The sequence below is a fragment of the Anabrus simplex genome, chromosome 11, assembly GCF_040414725.1.
Source record: "Anabrus simplex isolate iqAnaSimp1 chromosome 11, ASM4041472v1, whole genome shotgun sequence".
NCBI lineage: Eukaryota > Metazoa > Arthropoda > Insecta > Orthoptera > Tettigoniidae > Anabrus > Anabrus simplex.
In genome coordinates this window covers 25,219,486-25,235,892 of record NC_090275.1, presented here as the reverse complement: position 1 = coordinate 25,235,892, position 16,407 = coordinate 25,219,486, and the positions used below count along the sequence as shown (strand labels likewise).

At 38.7% G+C, this 16,407-nt stretch overlaps 1 protein-coding gene across 3 annotated transcripts in view; it reads right to left on the bottom strand.

The window, feature by feature from the left end:
- Positions 1-10,389, bottom strand: part of LOC136883358 (glycogen synthase kinase-3 beta) — a 480,420-nt gene extending 470,031 nt beyond the window's left edge. For 2 of the 3 annotated variants that reach the window (XM_067155618.2, XM_067155620.2), the window contains exon 1: positions 9,994-10,389. In XM_067155618.2, the coding sequence (XP_067011719.1) occupies positions 9,994-10,081 (88 nt within the window). In that variant the 5' untranslated portion in view covers positions 10,082-10,389. The remainder of the gene's footprint in view (positions 1-9,993) is intronic. The other variant, XM_067155619.2, reaches the window with a different exon arrangement.
- Between the last annotated feature and the right edge of the window lie 6,018 nt (positions 10,390-16,407).

Below are 16,407 nucleotides of genomic sequence, written 5' to 3'. Positions count from 1 at the left end.
AATTTAGCAAGTTGCGTCTCGTAGTCACTGGGATTCCCCTCTCCCTCAATCACTGCTCCCTAGCCAATTCTTTAAGTTTCAGAAATGGCAAACTGACTAAAACCCCAATGAAGAACGTAAGAGAATATTTTTAAAAAAATGAGATATCGGTGGCCATTTTTAGCAATAGCGATACTACGCGAAATACGTACACAGGTACTTTTGTATTTTCATTCTTTGCGACATGAAAACCATCTTCAAAGCGTTTTGAAAACGCGATAAAATGTAAAATTATCTGAAAATGCGAACTTTATACTAACCTAACGATATAAAAGTGAAACCTGACGGTTTAAAAAATAAAACTTTGATTATGGTTTTTATTTTTCTTAAACGGAAGGGTTTGTGCCCCCTTGGACTGCCAGCAACCGTTGGCTGTGATGCTCAAATAACCAGTTTGTCCAAAACAGCTACGCAAGTTATTTGCGGTCGTACCAATAGCGTAGATATAAATACCACGCAATTGTTAGTGATGAAACACGAACGACACAACAAAATTTTCAGGTATGTCCTATGATTTCCTTCAACACTGTCACTAATTTATGACATGATGGAAGTTTATTTTGTAACTTTTCTTTTTATTCTTATTCTGATGTCCTCCGTAGCGTAACGGTTAACAGTATTAGTAGCCGTCCTCGGTGGCCTGGGTTAGATTCTCAGTACTGAGAGGGATTAAATAATGGCACGAGGGCTGGTAGGTGTTAAAATGGTACATACAGCTTCCCTCCATTGAGTGTGCCTGAAATGAGCTGCACTATCTCGGGGCAAGGATTCGGAGTTTCTTATTACTGTGATTTTTCATCATCACAAACGTCTTCTTTATTTTTTGTTCTTCTTTAGCCTATATCATTTTGAACTAAATTTCATTAGCCTACACTGGTACTTCATCATTATTTTAGTAGCAGTATGCAAATGCTATTTTAGTTTCACAATATTATCAACACCTATTTATATCAAAATTAACACAAATTCTACATTTTTCTTCAAAACGCTAATTACAAACGGATAAAAATTGAAGAAGACTAAATATCGAAATCAAAATGCTACACGTCTTATTTCAAAATGCCAAAATTCACTACCCCTAATCAATTCTTAAGTAATAAAAGAGTAATAAGATTAGCATGGAGTGTTAGTAAGGTATCTTCAGACTGGACAAAAGCAGTAATTGCACCTATCTATAAGCAAGGGGACAGGAAGGATTGCAACAACTATTGAGGTATCTCAATCAGTATACCAGGGAAAGTGTACTCGGGCATCTTGGAAGGGAGGGTGCAATCAGTGGTTAAAAGGAAGTTGAATGAAAACTAGTGTGGATTCACACCACAGTGGTGCTGTCAGAATCAGATTTTCAGTATGCGGCAGGTAACTGAAAAAATGCTACAAGAGGAACAGACAGTTATGTTTATGTTTCGTAGATCTATAGAAGGCATATGACAGAGTACCGAGGGAAAAGATGTTCGCCGTACTGGGGGACTATGGGATTAAGGGTAGATAATTAAAATCAACCAAAGGTATTCGGGCTGCAGTGAGAATTGAGAGTAGAATGACTTCTTGGTTCAAGGTAATTACAGGGGTCAGACAAGGCTGTAATCTTTCACCTTTATTGTTCATAGTTTATATGGAACATGTGCTGAAAGGTATTAAGTGGCAGGGATGGATTCAGTTAAGTGAAAATGTAGTAAGCAGTATGGCCTATGCCGACGACCTGGTCTTAATGGCAGATTGTGCCGAAAGCCTGCAGTCTAACATCTTGGAACTTGAAAATAGATACAATGAGTATGGTATGAAAATTAGCCTTTCTAAGACTAAATTGATGTCAGTAGGTAAGAAATCCAACAGAACTGAATGTCAGATTAGGAATACAAAGCTGGAACAGGTAGATAATTTCAAGTATTTAGGATGTGTGTTCTCCCAGGATGGTAGTATAATATGCGAGATTGATTCGAGGTGCAATAGATCTAATGCTGTGAGCACACAGTTACGTACAACAGTATTCTGTAAGAAGGAAGTCATCTCCCCGACTAAACTATCTTTATATCGGTCTGTTTTCAGACCAACTTAGCTTTATGGAGTGAAAGCTGGGTGGACTCAGAATATCTTATTCATAAGTTAGAAGTAACAGACATGAAAGTAGCGAGAACGACTGCTGGTACAACTAGGTGGGAACAATGGTAGGAGGGTGCTCAGAATGAGGAAATAAAGACTAAGTTAGGAATGACCTTGATGGATGAAGTTGTACGCATAAATGGGCTTCGGTGGTGGGGTCATGTGAGGCAATGGAGGAGGATTAGTAAATTCACAGGGGCTTGCAGACTGAATGCTGAAAGGAATAAAAGTCTATAAGATATATGTAATAAGATGAATATAAGCAGCCCAAACAGACAAATAATACCACTACAGTAGGTCTGCAGCATCTGGACAATATATATTCCTTTTCTAAAAACTGTTTGATATGAGATAATACGAGTAACTGTCACTGATACTGAAGTGTGAACAACCAAGAAGAACAATTCGGTGATTTAGACAAAGCAACCTTTTTATTTTACAAATCTGGTAGGTTAACCTTAACTGGGACTTCACTCTTTCCATTCTGTTAAGTCGCAATGCCTACTACCTCACATTCAAATGAACACAAGTATGGAATAACTATCATGCAACCTGAATCAAGGACATGAACTATGTATAACTGGAGGAAGTTGAATAATAATAATAATAATAATAATAATAATAATAATAATAATAATAATAATAATAATAATAATAATAATAATAATAATCTATTGAATGGACAGCAACAGACTCACCAAAAGTTTAAAGTATTCAACTCAAAGTAGGTGAAAATAAACTGGCTAGAAGAAACTAAAGCCGACCTCCAAGAAATGAACATCACAGGCGACATCATAGATTGTGGAGCTTTTGGTGCAATAGTAGCCAAGCACAAATCTGTGGAGAAGTCTAAAAAGAAAACTGGTAGGAAGTGGTCCACTGAACGCAAGATGCAACACAGTGCATTCATGAAGAGATTTTTGGAGGATAAGAAGGCGAAAACCATCAGGCCAACGAACAAGTTCAAACGCATTCTTTGAATGGGCATAACGAAGAAAGAAAGAATAATGACGTACAGAATTATACTAGAAAAAGAAAATAATAGTGCATGGATGGATCCTTAAAATGTACGGTTACTACGACAATCCTACCATGACCTGCATTAACCTCGGAATGTAGGCAGTTCAGGAAGAGAAACAATTAGGTTATTAATCTTACGTTGCTGCCAAATTGGCACTCTGCGAACTGTTCGTCGCGACTTTATCGTCAAGGTCAATGGTTTCATTACGTCAAAAATGAAATCACTCTTAGCTCGCTCTTGGTACACCATTTAATACCTCTCGCAGCGATAAGAAATGCCCGTCAAATAAACTACATATTTACCAATAATAAAATAGCGTTAAAACAATAGCTCGTAAGTAATCAGTGAAAATTCGACAGAAACAACGACCCGAGATTAAAATATATCACTATAAAACCAGGTTCCGGTAAAGAAATTCGCAAATATAAGAAAAACGGCCCAAGCCTTCCGAGCAATTCCGTCAAACCAGCGAGCAGAGAGATCGGTTGCAAACGGTTCGCTGCACGACCGCAAGATGGCACTAGAAGACTGGTAGGCTCCGTAACCCCATAAATAGCGCAAGTAGCCTGCGAGTTTCTTTCTCTTACCATTCCTGTTGCTTTTCTTCGGTTGTTGTTCTTTCCCTAGATCAGCTCTGCCTTTGGTTGAACTATATTCGTATTCCACCGCAACCGTCAGAATTCATCTAAAATGTACGTGGACCGTAAGCTACAGAAAACTGCTAGCACTATCAACTCACGTATGCACGAAACACGCTAGACACATCACCCATTCCACAGTTGAACTTATCCTGCAAAGGCCATAAAATTCCCAACACTACAACCATTAAACTTGTGTGACTTACGATACATTTTTCAGTGACGCCGTAATATCAAGATGGAGCGGGTATAGAACTCCACTTAGGGAAATGAATTCCCTAAATGTCAAATTTAAACGAGTGTACACATTTCCCTGCTGCTTCCTTAGCAGGTATAAAAATAAATGGACATTTTTTTTACAGAAAAGAACATGCACTATTATTTTTATGGCAATGCCTAACGTGGTCACAAGATGATTGTTACTGGCTTTACGTCCCACTAACTAACCTTTTACGATTTTCGGAGACGCCATGGTACACCTTCAAATACCACCGGACTGAGCCAGGATCGAAGCTGCCAAGTTGGGCTCAGAAGACCAGCGCCTCAAACGTCCGAGCCTCTCAGTCAGAGGGTCACAAGATTGAACAGTGTTCAGATTTTTCTTTTTCCTAAAAATATGTTCTCTCCGTATTTATACAATTACAGAACTATCCTCTTCCCTATTCTTCTTTCTGTAATAAATTGTAGTAAACAATTCTTAATACAGGGCCTTTCTTTATAACATGCCACCTATTAGCTCTAAAAATTAATTAAAAAATTAATTATCAAATGTTAAGTATGACGAGCAATTTTAATTTTTTTCAATCAAAAACAACATTCAAAAGACATGGTTTTTTTTTTTTAATGTCAACTCAACTGAGCTAGAAAGCCTAACAAGGTCTTGTTTTAAACACTGACCTAGTTCACTTTCAACTATTCTGTGGGGAAACGTGCAACATCACACAAGCCTTCAGCTGCATCTGAACCACCCCAGTAGCAATGACAAGTAAGTAGGTAACTTTTTTAAATAATATTATGGGAAAGTAGAATGCAAACAAAAATATTGGCATTAGAATATTGCAAAATGTAAGTGCAAATGTAGCATACATTGAAGACATCGCTAGTACTATTGTATGAAGATAAAACAAAAATAATGACAAGTCGAAAGGGTGTGTCTGTCCTCGACACAACTAACATTCCAAAGTTAAAACCTTGTTAGCAAATGAACTAATTTGACCCAAATATGAAAATTTGGAGATTTATTTACAAAAGAATGAATAAATCCTGAGAATTTTTCAACATTTCCAAGTGTTTTGAGAGAATTAATTATTGGCTTGACTACTAAACACACATTTTAAAAGAAAGTAATCTGCGCTGTGTTGAATGCTGTATGGATGTCCATAGAAAGAGGTTTAAAATGGGTTCTTATCTAACTAAATTAGGTTAGTAGCATATCTAATTTTGAAACCTGTCACACATCCTTCAGAAGGAAAAAACTAACATCTTTAAAGCAACCAACTTTGTATTGTTCACCGACATATCAATCTGAGATTTATGGACATTCCTTTCACACCACAGAGAATTCAGCACAACAAAATTCAATCACAATCAGACATGGCAAGGCAGATATGACAAAAATTTGTATTGATTTTTAAATAAAATGTCAGACTACAGCCATAAAACCAGAATATTTTTCAGAATTACTTCAACTTTTGCAAGTATACAACAGCATGTTTCTCTTCTATCCATTAAAAACTCAAAGTGAATAAGAATACAATATATGACGTAACACCAAGACAAAAGAAACAATTTAACGCGTCCTTCAGTTAAATAAGAAATTATGGGAAAGTTTTAGGGGTCAATTATGAAAACAGTTTTAACAGGAAGTTCTCACTTCTTGTACTAGCTGGGGTTCTTGCAGGGAAAGAGAGCAAATGCTGAAGAGAATCGTGAAGACCTTTTTAAAAAAACACCTGCATAAGGACATTAGCCTGCATTAAAAAATTCTGCAATACTTAAGTTATTACACAGACCACTACACAAACGTGAATACTAATTTAGGCCTATGGTATTGAGCTCCAAATTAATCATCAATAATTTAAGTTTAATAAATAATACTAAATCAAATATAATGTTAAGTATTTACGAACTAAAATTTAATCACAAATATTTAGAAAAAAGGAATCATTTAAAATATTTCTGTTTATAGACTTTAAATGGTAATTAATTCCTATTAGTTCAAGAATTAAACTGTCCGATACATAATTGCAAACTGGACTTCCTAAATATATACATTAAAAAGTCTTTCATACTTTTTCTACTTGTCTGTTGAGCACAACAATCTAACCCACTATTCATTACCTATAAATATCAACTGTAGTCATCACATGCAAGAATAAAGTCTGCAATCAAAATCTACGGCATCTTTGTAAGAGAGATAGGCTACACTGAAAGATCGGTAAATTGGAACAGTAGAAAATTTTTAACCTAGAGCACTTTATTAATTTTTTTTTTTTTTTGCAAGTTGCTTTACGTTGCACCGACACAGATATGTCTTATGGCGACGATGGGACAGGTAAGGGCTAGGAGTGGGAAGGAAGCGTCCGTGGCCTTAATTAAGGTACAGCCCCAGCATTTGCCTGGGTGAAAATGGGAAATCACGGAAAACCATCTTCAGGGCTGCCGACAGCGGGGTTCGAACCCACTGTCTCCCGAATACCGGATACTGTCCGCACTTAAGCGACTGCAGCTATCAAGCTTGGTCTTTATTAAATTGTAATTTACATTTCTTGTATAAATGTTACCTAATTTAAATCATAAATAGTTTTTCCTATTTCTCCTGTTGTAGAAATGATTTCTATTCAGGGTTCTCAAAGCAGTTTCAAAAATGAAAACATTCTTTATGTTGCAGAGCTCAATGAATAACTAGTCAAGAAATTGAGGACATCCAAAGGAAAAGAACCAGAGAAACAAGGAAATGCCATTTGGTCCTTGTTTCAATGACGGTGAAATCCTGACATTCACCTCCCCGTGGTAGAGAGGGGGCAACGACTGCATACAAAAATAATATTTTATATGTAGTCGGCTAACGAATGAAGAGACCGATTATCTCCCGGTATAAAGAGATCCCCTATACCAAGTGCCAACAGTCTCTTTGAGAGTGGATGAGCGGGTATGGGTAAGGGCACTCTATTGTCCTGGGGACAAGAAATTGTTCCCAAAGGCGGAGGAACCAGTTTGGTCAACGGCATTAGGATGCAGAAGGCAACGGGAAACCACTGCATTAAAGATCCTGAGAGATATTCCAATAAATCCACATGGCATGGCTGCAACGTCAAGATCGGAGCTGGCCGTGTGGATCGTCTACTTCCGTTTGGAGACGGCGGCTTAAGAAGAAGAAAGGAGAAAATGGTGAACCATACAGGATGTAAAATAAAATAACCTACTCTTAACAAAATACACTAATAATAATAATAATAATAATAATAATAGGCCTAATAATAATAATCGTATGGCCTCAGCTACCGTGTGCAGACATTTCAATTTGACGCCATCTGGCTGTCTGCTCGTCAATTTTGACGTTCCGTTCTACTCTAGGCCCACTAGATAGCAGACCAAGTAAACCGAAACTCTCTTGGGCGTCTATGGCTGAGATTTTAATGAATTTTGTCCGGTGAACACCAAATGTGCCACCAGAGATCTTTTACATGCCAACATCGTACGACATGGAGGGTCGAATGGCCTTTTTTCCGCCCTTCAAAAATCCGACTACCTCTGCCAGGTTTGAACCCGCTATCTTGGGATCACAAGGCCGACACTCTACCACTGATCCACAGAGGCAGCTACAAAATATACTGAAAATTATATATAAAACGATGCCATTCTAGTCTGATTTTTAAAAAATATGCCTATGCAGTCATACAATATAATGCCTCTGGTTTCTCTCTTTTCATAACTGAACAATGAATTGTTTTTAAAATCTCATTTCCCCCTTGATGTTTTCTTCGAGGGAGCCAGTTCTCTTTCCAAATACCTAACTTCTAAACTAGCTAGAAGGACACTGAAGCTACGATATAGGCCATTAAGCAAAGTTAGATCTTTGCAGTTCACTGTGCACACCTCATCTAAATAGGTAAGTTATTTAACATAAGAACAGGCATTAAAATGCACAAATGAGACACCTTTTTACAAAACAACAGAATTTTGAGGGAAATCAAACAGTGTAGTAGTATTAACCTTCAGTCCTTTTGACAAAATAGCAAATAACCATTAAAGAGATTACGAACCAAAACAGTGACAATTGACACTGAATGCTTTTTGCTTTCAAATAGACCTAACTGAACAAAGTGTGAATGGAACTCAACATCAGGATACATTTCCAATTAAGACATCTGTATTAGAGTAATAATATTTGGATTAAATGGTAGCCTAAATCATTAAAAAAATTCTAAATTTTTCTCTGAGAGTGAAAATTCTTGTGCTTTAACAGACAATTATTTACCAAACTTTGGGATTATTAGAATGAGAAAACTGATTTTACATCATCTATAGCACAGAAAATGCAAGATCAAACAAGTTACCATGATCTTGCAAAGATCTCTATTCCAAGATATAGCAAAAATTAAATATAATAGAGATGAAACTTTACTTCCAATATAGCAACTTTTTGAATAAGAAGTGTATCTTGCTCTCAGGAACTTCGTTTTCTACACAGGAAAATTAATCTTAATGGAATGACAGAGCACTGCATGGCCAACTCGCTGAATAACATTGCACAAATGGCAAGAGTTAACCACAAAAAAGAAATTCTCCACAAAAACACCACGTAAAATAATGTGTCTAATTGACAGCAAATAATAAAGCACAGTAATAATTATAGTAGCAAAATTATGGACAAATGAAATATTTAAAAAATATTTGTATTATAAACCTGAGCCCCACATCCCTTCCCATTCTAAAGAATAACACTCGCAGTCCAACGGAATTTTATAGGTTAAATATCATAGCTAGTTACCCTATTAAAGAATAGTCCACAAATTTATATGAATTAGTATAAATCTATAAAACCAACAATACTTTGTCAAACAAAACCTACTATTTCAACACAAATATAGTTTCCTACACCAAATGTGAGTAATTAGTCAAGAAACTACTGCTGTGTTATAAACAACTAACCCTACTAAATAATTTTTCAGTAGTAAGAGCAGGGAGCAGAGAATGTGGACTATTGAAAGTGATCATGAACAACAGCAAGTCTTATCAAACCTGGCAAATAAATTTGCAACAGGGATAATTCGACTAATTCCATAAAACAAGCTTGCATGTCTTTCTTTAAATGAAATGGCTTTGCTCTTTCAGTAAAGTCCCTCAACTATTTAAACATCTGAATTCACTGCACACATTTGACTAGTATGATTTATTGATTACTGTACCGATCACGGAACAACTCTTCTAACAGAAAAGTGCAAAGAATCAAAAATTGAATTACCCCTAACAAAGGTGAACATTTTAAGTATCAAATCATGATATACTATAATACACTAGAGTCTACATTAAATTTAAATTGGGACATGCAATTTAGAAATAGTGAGCAGAATCAGATGCGGTTAGGCCTAATTGTATGAACTGCCACAGCATGCAACACCCACACCAGTGAAAGAACTTTCATTCTGACATCTCATTTGAACTGTCAAAAGGCTGCTGATATTTCCATCGTCATTAAGTGAATTAAGTTCGTGGGCAGAAATTCCACCTATTTTCTTAAGAACAGGTCATGAACTACCACAAAATTTTGGAATTAAACAATGTCACAGGTGTATAAATTATAATCATACAATATAAGACTATTCACACATATTCCATGGGATAAATGCATGTAATCCAATGACAAATTAAGTAAGGCAAGTAAATGTTACGTTATAACCGCAAGTCGGTCAGGATTTATCATCCTTACAAGAAATGATTGAGGAATGCTGAAAGTGGGGCTAGGCTTTGAGATCAAGTGTTAACAGTCCACAACTGTTAATTCACAAGCTGGGCCAAGTACATCAGCATTCATGCAATTAAATAATTCCTTTATTATGTAATACTAACTTTAATTGTGAATAACAAGGTAAAATATAAAAAGCAGAAACTATCAGCAGCCATGTTGAACCCATATTAGGCCTAACCGACGTCACTGCTACTGAAGCTCTGCTGAGTAACTGCACTTACTACTACTTATTTTCATGCCTCCTAACGGAGGATTGGGAGGTTGCTTGTTACCCTCAGCAAAGGACGTTGTCCTTGGACGTCCACTCATTTCTATCGGTGCTGAATTATTTCGTAAATGTTCATGAACTTCATAGATTTATCACATTTCATGCGAACACCCTTCAACACCAAACATCGAACGGGGGCTGGCAGCCAGTGTAGGTCCTTCCTATAATCCTTCTTTCACACGTTTGAGGCTCATGTAAATGCACCAGACTCGTCCTCAATAATAACAATGTATATATTTACTTTTCTAGGGGCATCGATACCCTTTTCATATAAATTATCTGGCTCTTACATTATATGAAAACCACGACAAAATTCACCTCACCAACAAAATTTTAGATGCTTCAGACATTGACCCGTTCGGGTGAAGTCGCAACCAATCACATTCAGTTTTCTAAAGCCGAAGGCGTCCGAAGATGACGTCACATAGCAACCTCTTACGTCAACTAATATGGCGGATTTCCCATAATGCGTCAAGATAACATATGAAAGCGACAAGCGCAGTAGGAGCAATCAGGGTTGAGATGCAAAGAGAAAGAACTGAAGAAGAAATTCATGGTGACATGATAATTGAATGCAATCCTTTACCTAGGGAATGTGGGGCTTTTGTGATTTTTCTGTTGTAAGTGATGTGAGGGTCACTTCAAGGAACTGCCATTCCTTCTGCACATGTGCTGGCGCCTAACCTCCCCAGTAGCCTAACCTATCGTTCACAACAAATTCCGCAATATACTAATTATGTCATTCCCTCATCAGTTTTGAAACGATCTCTTATGCTGAGCAGTCGACACATATATTTATACGGATTGCAGCCCGCACCATCTTATCATTGTGCAGGATTCTATTCCTGAAGCCTGTCTTTGAGGTTAAAATATAAATGAATTTATTTTCATGGATTCACTTTGGATTTAAACTATTACCAAAATACTTAGATGAATAGATAAAGGTCCCATAAATACAGCCGTTGTGTAATTGCAAAATGACATAAAAGAAGCCGTTGCACTCAGGGAAGAATACAGATCAGCAAAGCCATGATTCTCAATAGCATGCCACTCAGCCAGGAAAGAGTAAGGCCTAAAATAATAATATAGTAATGTTATTTAGCTTTACGTCCCACTAACTATTTTTACGGTTTTCGGAGACGCCGAGGTACCGGAATTGTCCCCCGCGTAAGTTCGCTTACGTGCAGTAAATCTACCGACACGAGGCTGACGTATTTAAGCACCTTCCAATACCACCGAACTGAGCCAGGACCGAACCTGCAAAGTTGGAGTCAGAAAGCCAGTGCCTCAATTATCTGAGACACTCAGTCCAGCACCAGGAAGGAGTCTTGCAGCCCTACACAGGGTACATCAAACCAATACGGAACTACGCATAATGTAGGAGATAGTACAAAGCTATCATGAAGGATTTTAAGAACAAGTTTCACCTTAAAGAGGAAAAGAGAATCCCAGACTTATTGATGTTTGTTGTTTAAAGGGGCCTAACATCTAGGTCATCGGCCCCTAATGGTACGAAATGAGACGAAATACGACAAAATAAAAGTTCAAAATCCTCCAGTGACCAGAATTAAAAAATGTGAGGACGAAGAATGGATAGATAGGAATTTAAAACAATCAGTGGAGCCGATCCGCAATGCCTCAGTCACAGAGACTGACGTAAACAATAGTATGACTGGCCAAGGGACTGCTTCTATAGCACAGTACAGAATCGATGATGCTTGCAGTCGAAAGGGGTCCAAAATCCAAGTCATCGGACCCTTATAATGGTACTTATTGCTTGGAAAGTAGAACGATGGTATTTGTCATGGCGCAGTACTAATCAAGAGTATCGCAGACTCGCGGTATTCCACACATTATGGTACTACTCACAGTTAATGAAATTCGCACATGTAATACAGACCTATACAGACATAGCGGCGCCATTTACAGGCAACGCAAACCTATGGTTTTCATCACATAAGTGTACTAACTACAGGGACTCGTACTATCCCGTGGTGTTCCTTATATAGTGGGTACTAACCATAGGCAAGCCAGAACCTTGGTGTCGCTCATATAGTGCTACTAATTACAGGTACCGTAAAAGCCTGGTGCTCCTGCTTGCTACTAATCACAAACCTATTTGATACCTGACATAGTGGAACTATGCGCAGGTAATTGCAACCCTTGTTGTTCTCCACGTGGTGGTACTAATCACAAGTAGTTTCATGGTTCTAATCCAATCATCCCTTGGTCGCCCCTTTTAATCACCTCTTACGACATGCACACCATGGAGGCCACTGCGTAGGCTAGTTGTAGCCACTGGCAGTGCCAATGCACTATGAGAGACTCTGTCCCACTATCAAAAATTGATGTCTTTGCACTAGCCAGCATCTTGGTATGTGTGCTAGGTTCCAACTGATGAGCCCAGCCTAGCACATGGGGGAGAAACGCTGGCAACCAGGAATGAGTTATCTAGAAAATTTATAATGTCCAATAACGGACCATTTATATTGGTATTATAAATTGATTCATTTGGAACAAATATTTCAGATTCCCTATGGGAATCAACATCTTTATCATCTGATGGCCAGGCAGGCATCAATTTTTGATAGTGGGACAGAGTCTCTCATAGTGCATTGACACTGCTGGTGGCTACAACTAGCCTACGCAGTGGCCTCCATGGTGTGCACTAGGTAGGTGTGCTAGGTACCAACTGATGAGCCCAGCCTAGCACATGGGGGCGAAACGCTGGCAACCAGGAATGAGTTAGCTGGAAAATTTATAATGTCCAATAATGGACCATTTATATTGGATTACATACCACTTAGTCGAGCAGTTCGTCTCCTTTCTCCCAAGTCTTCCCAGCCCAAACTTTGCAACATTTTTGTAACGCTACTCTTTTGTCGGAAATCGCCCAGAACAAATCGAGTTGCTTTTCTTAGGATTTTTTCCAGTTCCTGAATCAAGTAATCCTGGTGAGGGTCCCATACATTGGAACCATACTCTAGTTGGGGTCTCGCCAGAGACAAATATGCTCTCTTCTTTACATCCTTACTACAATCCCTAAATACCCTCATAACCCTGTGCAGAGACCTGTATCCTTTATTTACAATCATATTTATCTGATTACCCCAATGAAGATCTTTCCTTATATTAATACCTAGGTATTTACAATGATCCCCAAAGGGAACTTTCACCCCATCGATGCAGTAATTAAAACTGAGAGGACTTTTCCTATTTGTGAAACTCACAACCTGACTTTTGTCCCTGTTTATCATCATACCATTGAGTACTGTCTATTTCACAACATTATCAAGGTCATTTTGCAGTTGCTCACAATCATGTAAGTTATTTATTACTCTGTACAGAATAACATCATCTGCAAAAAGCCTAATCTCTGATTCCACTTCTTTACATATTTTATATCATTGATATATATAAGAAAACCACAGTCTAGCTCGAGCGGTCGAGGAGAGAGGTTGCGTAGTGAAGTGCGTGCTGTAAACATGGTCGGCATTGAACAGTACCGGGCCGCTATTGGGAAATGGCAGGCAAGGCAGAAGAAGGAGACCAGGAGTGGATTGGTGATAAGTACGGACGGATTGAAAATGAGTGAAGCGGTGCTGGTGGTGACAGTGATAGCGGTGCTACTGGTTATTGGGGGGGTGGAAGTAAACCCAGGCCCAAATACCAGTGGAAAATATAGTACGGAGGATTTGGCCGCACTCAGGGTGGTTGTAAGTGAAGTTATGCAGGAAAAGTGTCAATGGGATAAGGTGCAGGGAATAAAGGACATGATGGAGGAGCAGAGAAAGGAGATAGGGAACATGAAGAAATGGCTTGAAACGAAGACAGAGGAATCGAGCAGGAGAGTGGTCAATAATGAGAAAGAAATCGAGTTATTGAGAGGGGAAGTGAAACATCTGAAAGAGGAGGTGATGAAGATGAAGAAAGAAGCGGAGGGGTACAGACAGGAGAGATTGAAAAAAGCCATATTTATATATGGAGTTGAGGAAGGGGCGAGAGAGAGCAAGATTGAGCTGATATATAAGGTGGTGGAAGTTATACGGGATGCAATGAAGATAAACTTTAGTGAGATAGACATAGATAATGTAGAGAGAGTTGGTAAAATCAAAGGTCGGAGGCCAATTAGGGTTAAATTGTTCTCAACCTTAATGGCAGATACTGTGTTAGGTAACAGCAAGAATTTACAAGGACTGAAAATAGGGGTGAAAGGAGACATGGGAAGAGAAGGAAGTGAAAATATGAAGATCTTGAATAGGCACCTATGGAGAGCGAGGAACCAGGGGCTAAAGGCCCGAATAAGAGGTCTGAGGTTGGAGGTGACAAACGGGCGATGGGTTAGAGTACATTCAGTGACGAAGCTAAAGGAAATGGACGAAAACGAGAGGGTTGAGGGTGGTGAGAGGACAAGGCAAGATGGGAAGAAGAAAGAAGAAAAGAAGAGGAGGAGGGACGTGGCAGGAGAGCAGAGCATCTCGGAAGAGAATGGGCAGTGCAGCCGGGAGACAGAAGATCAAGATAGGGAAGTGGACGGTGAGAGTGAGCAGCAAGAAACTGGGAGAGTAGAGTGTAGAGGTGCAGTGAGCAAGAAAGGACAAGGGAAGATGGATTCAGAAGTCCAAAATAGTGAGGGGGTGAGTGGGGGTGAGCAGCAAGAAGCGGTGAGAGCAGGGTGCAGTGGTGTAGTGAACAAGAAAGGTCAAGAGGAGATAGATCGACAAGAAGGTAAAAAAATTATGAGTAAAGTCAGAAGTAAGAGCTTAAAAGACATATGGGGAAAAGTACGTAAAGGGATGGAGGATACAGAGGAAGAGAGGTCGATAAATACTAGAAGTAAGAATAGAGGGGGAGACCTAGAAGGGAGGGAGGGAAAGTTATAACTATATTGGAAGATAGGATGTGTGAATATTGAGGGACTAAGGAACAAATTAGGAAACAAGAAAGTTCGGGAAGTAATTGAAAGTTTTGATGTTGTGGCACTCTTGGAGACGTGGTTGGAAACAGGGAGGGAGATTTCATGGAAGGGGTTTGAGATAAAATATAAATATAGAAGAAAAGAGAGGAATAAGGGACGAGCACCAGGAGGGATGATAGTTCTAATTAGGGAAGAAATTAGTGAAAGAGTAGAGGATATAGAGACCGATATGATGGAAACCATATGGCTGAGATTGAATTTGGGAGGGAGTGAGGGAAGGAGGAAGAAAATAAATCTAGCTTTTGTTTACTGCCACCCTAGTAATTCAGCATATGCAAATAAATATTTTTTTGAAGAGTTATTGGTGGATATTGGTAGGATAAGGGGAATGTATCCAGGTGAGGAGGATATGTTGTTATTTGGGGATTGGAACGCGAGAATAGGAGAACAGAGCCCAGTTTATAGTAGGGAGGATGGAATGTGTTTGTTGGAAAGTAGAAGGAGTGAGGACAAAATTACAAATAGTTATGGAGAGAAGCTCCTAGAGATGTGTGCTGTGGGAAATTTGTATATTCTGAATGGGTGGATAGAGGGTGACAGGACGGGGAAATTGACATATGTTACGGAGAAGGGGGGTAGTGTGATAGATATGGTTTTAAGTTCGGAAGGGATGATTGAGGAAGTTGTAAGTATGGAAATAGGAGATTGGATTGAATCACACCATTTCCCGGTGAGGGTTATGCTGAAAAGGGAGGAAGAGAAGTGTACAATGAAGGAAGATGAGACAAATGATAAACGAGGGAGTGGTTATAATAAGTATAAATGGACAGAGAAGGTGGGCCGGGATTGGAATAGGGTAGTAAAGGAGGAGCTACATCTTCTGAAATATGGGTGGGAAGGGGCGTTAGAAGAGAATAATACTGATAAAGCTTTGGAATTGTTGCTACATCCAATAAAGATGATAGCGCAGAAGGTGAAAGCTAGAAAAGGAAATAAGAAAGAGGGAGAAGAATGGTTTAATAGGGAGTGTGAAGGATTGCGGAGGAAGGTGATGGACGCGTTAGGAGAATATAGAAGGAAAGGTGGGAGCCAAGAAAGGGAGTTTTTCTGTAGATTGAGGAAGGAGTATAAAAAGAAAATCTCTGAGACAAAAAAGACGTGGTTAGAGGAACAGATGGAAGCCATAAATAATGACTGCAAGACAAACAATTTTGAGAGAGTTTGGGATAAGATTAATAAAATTATTAAGGGTGGAAGGAATATAGAGAGAACGAGTATTGAGGAAGTGCAATGGGTCAGGCACTTTGATGAATTACTAGGAAAAAAGGGGGGGTGATAGATGGAGAGGTTCGGGAGAAGTAAATTGGAGGAATAGGAGAGTGGCAATTTATGACCTGGATAAAGAAATCACAAGAGAGGAAATCCGGAGAGTGATAAGCAGAGCCAGAG